This window comes from Poecilia reticulata, chromosome 23, assembly GCF_904066995.2.
Source record: "Poecilia reticulata chromosome 23, P_reticulata-male-v2, whole genome shotgun sequence".
Lineage (NCBI taxonomy): Eukaryota > Metazoa > Chordata > Actinopteri > Cyprinodontiformes > Poeciliidae > Poecilia > Poecilia reticulata.
This window is the reverse complement of record NC_088852.1, coordinates 271,665-282,490: the sequence shown is the minus strand read 5'-3', so window position 1 is coordinate 282,490 and position 10,826 is coordinate 271,665. Positions and strand designations below refer to the sequence as shown.

The following is a 10,826-nucleotide window of genomic DNA, read 5'->3' as shown; positions in this document are numbered from 1 at the left end:
TTAATTTTCTTTCAGATTTTTAATTAGACATTATAGACATGATAGATAAAATGTCTGAAAGTGTATCTAAACAATATTCACATGCCGCTCTCCACATGGATTAATCAGTTTTATTTTGGGCATTTAAGAGACTGAAATGAAAAACCTGTTACAGCAAGAAACAAAGTTAAACAAAGTTCTGAATGTCTCAGGAAAAATGTTTGCAGTAACTGCAGTATGTTACTGTAACAGATGTTTTTACTTCTTGTATTTCATAACAAAAGAAGCTTTGGATTGATTAGATATGAACAAGTCCAATAAAACAAAACGCCAAACTTGTGTTTCTTTGACAATATGAACAGAAACGTTCCAGACCTCCAGGTCCAGTAACACGCTGAAACAAATCTAATAGAAGCTGTGCAGGGAAATCCTCAGGAGTTTTGCTGAAAAATAAAGACAGTTTCAGTTACACATGACAGCGGAAAATAGTTGTTATAAAAAGATCACATTTCTCACCAGCAAAGCTCGACCTCTGGTTTCTATCGGTAACAGGAAGTTTCCCAGAGCACAGATGACACAAGCCACCGCAAACGGAGTGAGAGCTTGAATCACAGACCGAGACATGAGCACCTGAAGTACATAAAGCAATGAGACACAGCAACAGCAATCTGAAAATGGTGTTTTTGAGCTGGACCTTGAACACACCTGTGCAATAAATGGAGCGATCATCCCTCCAATCCGACTGAACGAGGTGCAGAAACCCATCCCAAGAGATCGAGCTATGGTTGGGTAAACCTGGGATAAAAATCATTTGGAACATTTGTTCAAAGGATCTGCCACCTTTTTAGAATCAGATTAGAAAGATCAGCTTTATCAACCACGATTCTGACTTTGGTGTTCAGATGTTCACAGTGTAAAAGTATTAAGCATAATTATATGAACTTTAGTGGAAATAAAAGATGAAAAAATAAAATTTACACCTTATTATGTTTGGAAGTCAACATGAAGCAGGTAATTAACAGAATCATATTTAGATTTCCTCCTTTACACTACATACATACATACATACATACATACATACATACATACATACATACATACATACATACATACATACATACATACATACATACATACATACATACATACATACATACATACATACATACATACATACATACATACATACATACATACATACATACATACATACATACATACATACATACATACATACATACATACATACATACATACATACATACATACATACATACATACATACATACATACATACATACATACATACATACATACATACATACATACATACATACATACATACATACATACATACATACATACATACATACATACATACATACATACATACATACATACATACATACATACATACATACATACATACATACATACATACATACATACATACATACATACATACATACATACGCCACCTAGTGGTGAACACAGAACAACCAACAACTTGGCTACTTAGAACTTTAGCTGCATGAATATCAATGTGTAAATGTGTGTGCTCCATACATGGAGGATGAATATTCCTACAGTAATGGGCCCTTTAATGACCCCTACAAAGCATGCTGGGAAATTGTTGCAGATGGGAAAATAATCATTGTACACCAGAGACGCATTAACAATTAACATAGGTTATTTCTGCGATTACACAAGTGGTTATTAATGTGTGAAGAATGGTTCAGAAAATATAGCAAACAATGGGTTTGTTGCTATCTGACATGTATTATTATTATTATGGTTTCTAACAACAGGCATCTCATAGGGAGCTGGCATCCAATCAGCACTCTGCTCATGCCAACTTTTCTGGATTATGTAAATGTGAAGACATTATCAGCTCTTACCTCAGCTGTGTAAATGTAAACCACATTAAAGTTCATGGAGACCAGAGATCGCAGCAGGAACAGCAGCACAGTGAAGCCAAACCTGAAGTAAGAAAAGTTTCGATAATGCAGCTCAGTTGTATTAAAATATGCTAAACGGACTGAATGAATAAGTTTTGCATCCTAATGACTCTGGGCCCTGTCAGATTTCAGTGGGCAGCACAGGAACAAAAGATCTGATAAAATCAGGTTCCAGTGATTCAGCCCAATAAACCAAATCTCAACCCAGTTTAGAGACCCGGTCGTCATGGAGCCCAGGGCGCAACTGGCGCCAACATCAATCTACAAAGCGTTTCTGCTGCCATTCGTCTGAGCGCCACATTTTCTGTGACCGTGTTGAACAGAAAGTGGACGAATATTATGCTGGAAAAATCCCTCATTCTGTCTTTTATTCTTCTTTTTCTAATAATAATAATATGCATGGCCAAATAAAATGTACACCTTATTATGTTTGGAAGTCAACATGAGCACCTGCAGTACAGATAAAGCAACGAGGGCTGCAGTGAAAACTGTCCATCTCTGCTAGGAAAGGAGATGTTCCACATGTCTGCCTGTATGAGAGGATAAAACACTGTGAGCTGTAGCATAGACTGAGGCTGCAGTGGTTTATGAACCGTCATGCAAAGTCACAAAAGTAGAGAATTGTTACTTCAGTCGGGGTGAGTTAAATCTGATCCGTCTGGTAAACAGAGTCACTTCCTAGTGACAGACCAATCAAACTGCAGATGTCCTAGTGACTTATCAGAGGAGACTCAGTGCAGTCCTTACATTGTAGTGCAGATGTTGACCATCATGAACAGAAGAGCTGTTAACAGTTGAAGCACAGTGAGACTTATCCTCCGTCCAAACACGTTAAGCAGGATGATGTTTAATGGAACCACTGGGAGAACAGAGAAGATGGAGAGAATCACAAGCCCAGCAACACAAATCACAATCTGGAAAACCTGCTGACTAAAGTTTCCAGAAAGAAAATCAGAAGACATGTTGCTTCTATCAGACAGAGCAAATAAACTGGATTTTATTCAGCATCAATGTTTAAATGTTTTTTAAACATTTCCTGTTTTAAAAAAATCTGTTTAAGATCTCTGATGTTCTGCGTCTCTTCATCAACAATAAAGTACAAATAAATTTAATTTACATGAAAATGTATAAGAAGTGAAAAAAAAATATTGTGATAAATGATGTGTACATTTGTACTTGTCTAACAATCTATGAAGTCCAGAGAACTCCAAAGTGTTTCACTCGACATTCATTCATTCACCCTCTGATGGTGGCGAGCTACTGGATAGTAGCCACAGTTGCCCTGAAGTGGTTTGACCAAGGAGAGACTGCCAGGCACAGGCCTATCGGGTTATTGGGCCCCCTTCGGCCCCCTGACACCTGTTGGGCCCCCTGACCATTTGTTGGGCCACCACCAACAGGAAAGGCAGGAGAAGCGTCCTGCGGACGGAGCTGGAATCAGACCAGCAACCCTCCTATTGAGGTTGAACCGGTCCTTATGAACACATTCAGACTGCTGGACTCACATGCGACTTCTCCCAGGGAGCTGATGAGCAGCGTCTGGTAGTCGCTGCTTCCAAAGGGAATGCAGTAGCAGAGTCCGCTCTCATGGCGGTGTTTGACCTGATGCTCTGCGTCGGCGTTTATCACACACAGCAGGTTTTTCTCCAGCAGCTCTGAACTGCTGAGCACCGAGCCGTAGTACGCGAAGGACGCCACAAACCTGCAGGGCAGACAGAAGCCAGATCCTGAGACTTTGTTTGACCTGATGCTCCATTGTGAACCTTCCTGCAGCTTTGGGGACCAGTTTTCTGCTTACAAAAATATAAATGCATGTAAATGTAGACTTTGACACTTTTGACACAAAGTGCTGTAGTAAACATAAGTAAAAACTACAGAACTTTATTTTCATTTTGAACAGCAAAAATCCTGAACTCAGAAGCAAATAAGTGACAAGAATTTTGACGAGAACAGTGGACTGTAGTCTGGACGCTGATGGACTCGGGCTGATTCTGATGGCATGTTTTCAAAGATGAACAAACTTTACCATGAGTACCAGAGCAGGAGGGACGTCCTCCTGAAGGTTGGACTGAACAGAATCCTCCAGCTGCCACGTTCCCTCTGGGAAACAAGCATCACACCATCAATCGATTTTTTCTCTTTTAAATGTGGTTCTAAGACCAGCATGTCAACAAAATGCAGCTTCTAAAGAAAATCAAATGAGGCTACACACACACACACACACACACACACACACACATGTTAAACACATACATGACGGTAACAGCTTCAAGTCATATTTGGAAACAAACAACTATCGGTCATCTAAAGTTTATGTTCATGATTTTTTCTGCTTCTTATCACAATGAAACAGGAAGATAATTCTCCATTCCTGTTTCTAGACGCCTCCCTTTAGAGGGTTTTTAAGCCACTTCCAACTTTGATGAGATCTGAGAGCAGAAGGTAAACTCTGAATGGATCACATGTCTGTTCTGGCCTGAGAGCTGAGGGACGTCTGGGTTTTCCATCTGGACGTGTTAACAACAGGATCACATCCATGCAGAAGAAAATGGACAGAAGCTCTCATATTCACTCTGGGTGAGACGGATTTTAAATGGAAAAATATGCAGCAACAGAAGTACCGACAAGCTACTGCGTCATTATTTGAGCCATGATGCAACACTGACACCATCAGGTCACAGCAAGGATTACAAGTCTTCACAGTAGTCGAGGTATTTTCTGTGTAATTCAAGGAGATAAGACAGGAAGCCGAAAATACCAGAGCGGGCTCCACCAGCCGTCCAGGAGGAAGAGAAGCTCGGTTCATTCTGGCGATCCTCTGCAGGGTTTTGACGGCAGCATCAACTTTCCCTGCTGACACGTTGTAACGGGCCGACTCAGGAATAAACTGGGGAGCGTCAGTTCAAACAGAAACATCTCATGCTTTGACTGGGACAGACATGGCGGAAACAAACAATTGGAGCAGAACCTGCACCTTGAAGAGGAAGATGAGGATGATGCTTGGTGTGATGGAGAGCCGGATCATCCATCTCCAGCCCATAGTGGGAACCACCAGCATGCCGAGGAGGATGATGAGCATGGAGCCGGTCATCCAGAAGATCTGAAACACAAAGAGCTTCAGTGCTTCTGTTGATTTGAGAAAGAAAGTTTGAGAGAGCAGAACTCACAGTGCCCAGAGGCAGCAGGTAAGCTCGATACTTGGCAGGGATGAACTCTGTCTTCAACACAAACCTAAAGAGCAAATAAACCATGTTTAGCTAATCAGAGCAGGATCTTCAGTCTACTGCTGCTTTGTGTGAGCTGACCCCTGTGACACTCCTGCAACGCCGCAGCCCACCATGCTTCGCAGGAAGATAAACCAGCCATACGTTGGAGCAAACGACGTGAGCAGAGAGAAATAGGCGCTCCACACATAACCTCCAAACACAACCTGAATGAAACACAAAGCCCAAGAAGAAGCACACAGGAAATAACAATGGCGCTGCAACTGAAATGAGCCATTTCCTACCTTCCAGCGTCCATATCTGTCAGCGATATAACCGGCCAAAACTCCACAGACCATGAAGCCGACAAACACCATCTGAAGGAGACATTCGGTCAGTCAGTCATCAACAGCATTAATGTCTTGTACTTGTAGAGTGCAAAAGGACAGTCATTGAGTTACTGGATCGTAGTCACTGCTGTCTGACAAAACCGAGTGTCATAAAGTAAAATATTCACAATGCAAGATGAAATAATCCCTTATTAATCCAATCTATTTATTCTGGTGTCCCAAAAACAATGAATATGACGGTTAAATTATGTCCAAATGCTTTTGAAGCGGTTATGATAAATTATTAATTTGGATACATGTTAAATAATACTAGTTTCCATTGACACTGAATGGATGAACACATCCTCTCCGCAGGGTGTCTGGGCTCTCCCTTAGAGAGAGAAGCTCGGTCATCCGGGAGGGACTCAGAGTAGAGCTGCTGCTCCTCCACGTCCAGAGGAGCCAGTTGAGGCTCGGGCCTCCCTTCTGAAGCTGCTGCCCCCGAGACCTGACCCCGGATAGGATAGGATAGGATGGATGGATGGATGGATGGATGGATGGATGGATGGATGGATGGATGGATGGATGGATGGATGGATGGATGGATGGATGGATGTGGCAGACATGTTTACATTGGTAGTCAGGCCTCCTCTCAGTAATTCCTAACAATACCTGATCATTCTTAACAACATTAGCTTCAACAGTGCAATACCATCATAACAAGTTGGATTTCGATGCGACCGTATGATTTCCGGGAGTGAGCTGTTAATCATGTCTCATTACACACAATCACTCTAAAATTTGTCACACAAATGGAAAAATGGCTCAAAGTCAGCCAAAAATTGGACAGTGTATTCCGAACTTTGTTTCACTACACTTCAGCTAATCTTTTGTTGAAGCTTCTTCTCTGGTTTCCACCTGAATTTGATGGACCTGGAACAGATTCCCTGCTTGGCTTTTCCACATTTAGTTCAAAGAGAGTGTTATGTGCTTCGGGCACATTATAATTTTTTGTCTGTTTTCCTTGTTTTCTTATAGACTTTAGTTGAATGACCTTTTGTTAATCTATTTTGGAGTTTGGATAATTCCTTTGTGATCATTTAATTACGTTAATTTGTGGCTTTCGGCATGTTGAGGAGTCCCACCATCTTCCTGCCTGAGCTCCGCCTTTCCACTCGCTCCACCCGTGCGGTGCGCGCACGTTCAGTCGCTGTGGGCCACAGCTGACTTTCCAGTCTGCCATGTGGTATTTCTGTTAGCCTTTGTTTGCTTTTCTTGTGATTTTGGCCTGGTGGGACCGGTTGTCCTGTTTTCGATCTTTTTTATTAGATTCTTTTTTGATTTAGTCCGGTACTATTAGGGGCTTCAGTATAGGGTCGGCCCCCTGCTGTACCATTTTGTTCTGTTTGATTGGCTCACCAGGTCCAACTTTCTGTTAATACTTTTGGGGTTTTGTTTTACTTTTTGGGACACGGGATCTGAGGGCCTTAACGCCATTTTCTTCGCAGGAAATCAGAAGAAGCTGACTTAAGAAAATCAAAGTGAAGAGAATTTATGAATAAAACATTTTGTTAAACCCTCATCTTTTTGTCTCGTGTCCTCAAATATGTTGTGCCCTTGGTGGACGTAACAGGTTCACCAAGGTCAGAGGTCATAGTCAGGAGAAGAGTCCAGGAAGTTCTGCAGGACCATATTAACAGCTGTCTCTAGCTAAAGACATTCCTGAAGTTGCACATTTCCAGATAAAACAGGAAGTGGTCTGGCCCAAAACTGTCTGGGAAAATGGGTTCTGGTCTGACGGAACCAAACAGGTCCAAAACATATCACTGGAAGGACACCGTACCACAGCGAAGCATGGCGGTGGCAGCATTATGCTCATGAACTGAAGGTACTGTGAAGGTTGAGGACCTCAGGAACTAGTCTAGATATCAGTGGGTCCAGATGGACAGCAGAACGGCTTCTTAGGAGGAACATTACAACATTTCTGAAACAGAAGATTCAGGATTCAGAACTCAGTCTGACAGAAACCTGCAGGTTCTCATGAAGGCAGCTGTTCTGAAGATGATGCTTCGTCCATGTGACAGAGAGAGACTTTCATAAGGCAGGTTGTGAAGATCGTTAAATGGTGAAGATGTGAGATGATGCCAGAGTTCTACCAAAATGAATTGATAGTTGAATCAAAAGGCAAATTATTACTTCCTCAAAAAATCATCATGGTCTCATTTTTACCACCACAAAAACCATTTCAACAAGGATGTGTGTTACTTTGAGGACCTCTGCCTGGAGTTAAGGTTAGGCGTCATCATCCTGCACCTATCAAGTTTCTTGGTTTCTTGTTTTAAGAAGTCTGAAAGCAAAACCTTCAGACTTCCGTTGTCAGAACATCAATCAACTGCTTAGTCAAACATTGCTGTCATCCTGATCTGGAGTCGTGGATTACTGGAGCGCTCTCCTTTTTGTCACTCCAGAAAGAAATTCCACTTCTTTTCAAATCTTAAGTCCCAAACTATTCAGAGATTCTGCCAGTCCAGTTCTCCAACAGTTTATTTTGCTAATGAGGGTTAATAAAATGTTCAAAATGTTAACAAAATTCAGATTTGAATGTCTCCATAACCTCTGCAGCTCACCTTCAGCAACATTTCAGATAATTGGAGTGACATTCAGCTGAGTTTTATCAAAGATATTTGTGACACAGAGTTGAGTTTTTTTCTTTTATCAAAGTCTTTTTATTATTTTTTTACATAAGACACAGAGTTGAGTTTATGCTTGAAACTCACCGTGGAGACGAGGGCGACCTGCCAGTCCTCCAAGCGCCACTCGCATCGAATCTCTGGAGAAACCACAGCCAGTAGCATGATCTCCATGGCTTCCACAATCTGCACAAAAACACAGCGTCAGTGTGCAGATGTGCCACCTTCACTGCAGTTCTGCTGGGGCTAAGTCAGACTCACATTGGCACTGCCCATGATGACAAACAGCAGGACGTGGAAGCGTCCAAAGCCGATGGTCTCCACAGCTTGCTCCACAGTGAACTTCTCATCTGCTGCATTTGAAAACAGTCCAGAGATTCAGTCAGATTAAATTCCTCCAGATCCTCACATGCATCCACCTCCACTAGAATTGTCTGGAGAATCTGTCGCACAGCTGGAGCAAGTCATGGACTCGTTCTGTCATCTTGGAAACACTATGTTCCCTCACCAGCTCCCTGAGGAACACCTGACCAGTTGCTTGTTAACACAAAGAGAAACTTGGCCAATCACGTGACAGCTACTCAACATATCTAGACGTGTGTAAGACAACTGGCTGAAATTTAAAGCGACCATCAGAATGCAGTAGAAGGGTGTAAAGGACATCAACTAATGGAGTTTTATTTTGAAGGACCAGAAATGCTGACTAGTTCTAGATGACAAAAAGGCAACAATAACTCAAATAGCCACTGGTTACCACCAAAGCACGCAGAATGGGATCTGTCAACGCACAACACATCAAACCTTGAAGCAGATGAGCTACAACAGCAGAAGACCACAGCAGGTGCTACTTTCTATCAGCTAACAGGAAACTAAAGCTACAATTCACACAGACACCGAAACAGGTTGGAGAAACAATACTTGGTCCAATGACCATCTGACTGTACCAACTGAGTTTCAGCTGAACCTTCCAGCCAGGTTGTCTGTCCACTTCCAGCAGGATAAAGTCATTTCATCCAGATCAGACCATCTGCAACATGGAGTTTTCCTCCTCTGAAGCTCAGCACATCTTTAGGACGTTTGTGACCTGGAGCTTCTCACTGTGGATCTAGCTGATCGATTTGTTATTTTAATATGCACCAAAATCTCACAGGAATGTTTCTGAAACTCTTGTTGAATCTCAGCCACCAAGAGTCAAAGCAGTCCTGAAGACTGGTACTGACCCGGTTCTGGCAAGGTGTACTTAATAAAGTGGCCAGTGAGACTATGTGATGGGAACTTTTGTGTGCATGTTGGAAGGGAAAATGCACAGAATTATTATTGCAGTTTATTGTTGGATAATTCCTCCTTAGATATGAAGCGACTTCCATGTGGATCTTTGGCTCCACATTTAAATCTGTAACTAATCAGCAAAATAATCAGATATCTGGAAATTTCATCAGTTCTCCAGATTTCTAGCTTCCCATCCTCAGATTTCTCTCTTCTCAGATAAATAATTATATTTTTCTACATAATTCTCATCATCAAACTCACCATTGTTGCTGTTGTTGCCCTGCGAGTTGCCTGTAGGTTTTTCTTGCATTTCCACCTGCTGCAGCTGGATGGCGCTCACCAGCTGAGTTTTCATAGAGTCCGTCATCCTAAAGCAAGAATCGTTTCTTTCAGAAACTCCAGCAGAAACGTTTCCCGGCCTGCAGCACCAAGTTGAGACCTCAGACTTTACACACACAGTCCAACAAGTAAAACCTGTCAGTTTCTTTCCATCAGTTTGCCAAATTAGAGCCCAAATTAATATAAATGCTTTAAAAATAAGTGTGTGGGTCTTTTTGCTCATTATCAACATACATAAAGCCTGTTTGTTAGTTTCTTCATTCAACAGTAGCTGGACAGGAAGGAGGCAGAGAAAGGAGCCAGTCTGGACCGGGAATCGAACCGGGGACCGCAGAAAAGCAGTGGTCTCCGGTTGATGCGGGTTCTGGTCTAGACCTCACCTGCACGCACTCAGGTGTTCCTACGCTCAACCGGTTTTAACGTGCTGACGTCGGTGGGCGGAGCTTACCGATCCTGTCCAGTATGTGAGATGATCCGTACCTGCTGTTCGGAAGCAGGTCCGTGTTTAAAGCGCAGTGGAGTCGATGGAAGGAGAGAACCGACTCACCCTGGTGTTGGAGCCCAACGCTGATCCTCTGCGCTACAATGGCAGCAGTGAGGATGAAGAAACGCTCTGCTCCTCCTCCTCACCTGCTCAGGTACATCAGGAAGTATCACCGCGCCGGCGGGGGGAGGAGTCCGGTTCCGCCCAAAGCCTGCAGGTGAGGAGGATCATTAACGCAAACAACAGGGAACCAGAACGGCCAGAAAACAAGTTGGGAAAGAAAAGGAGCAGCCCAGATTTCATCAGCCAGACTGGAACCGAACCGAACCGAACCGAACCAGAAAATAAAGCAGTTGTGTTTATTTAGCAGTGACTCAAAAGTAACTAAAATATGGATCTTTTTGGGTTGAACATGTTCTCCAGGAATAAACAGGTTTTTGTGTTTGGAGATCCGAGGACTTTGCAGTAACAGCAAAACTCATTTTAAGAAACACTTTTGTAAAGTATTTTTTTAATCCCATTTAAGAAATGATTTTCCAGCACAGCAGAGAAGCATTTAGAATATTTCATCAGTT

At 42.4% G+C, this 10,826-nt stretch overlaps 1 protein-coding gene across 4 annotated transcripts; it reads right to left on the bottom strand.

Moving 5' to 3' along the window:
* svopl (SVOP-like) lies at window positions 1-10,526 on the bottom strand. 4 transcript variants are annotated; one of them, XM_017302974.2, is made up of 16 exons: window positions 10,315-10,526; window positions 9,690-9,847; window positions 8,421-8,512; window positions 8,247-8,345; window positions 5,446-5,517; window positions 5,243-5,367; window positions 5,105-5,168; window positions 4,912-5,037; window positions 4,696-4,824; window positions 3,964-4,037; window positions 3,443-3,639; window positions 2,685-2,796; window positions 1,878-1,959; window positions 685-774; window positions 496-609; window positions 1-422 (listed from the first exon to the last, which is right to left on the bottom strand). In XM_017302974.2, the coding sequence occupies exons 2-16, from the start codon at window positions 9,793-9,795 to the stop codon at window positions 411-413; spliced, it is 1,494 nt and encodes a 497-aa protein (XP_017158463.1). In that variant the 5' UTR covers window positions 9,796-9,847; window positions 10,315-10,526; the 3' UTR covers window positions 1-410. The 4 variants fall into 4 exon arrangements, with proteins under 4 accessions (XP_017158463.1, XP_017158462.1, XP_008399960.1 ...); XM_017302973.2 differs by having other exon boundaries at window positions 9,690-9,796; XM_008401738.3 differs by lacking the exon at window positions 10,315-10,526 and adding an exon at window positions 10,216-10,308.
* Window positions 10,527-10,826: the final 300 nt, after the last annotated feature.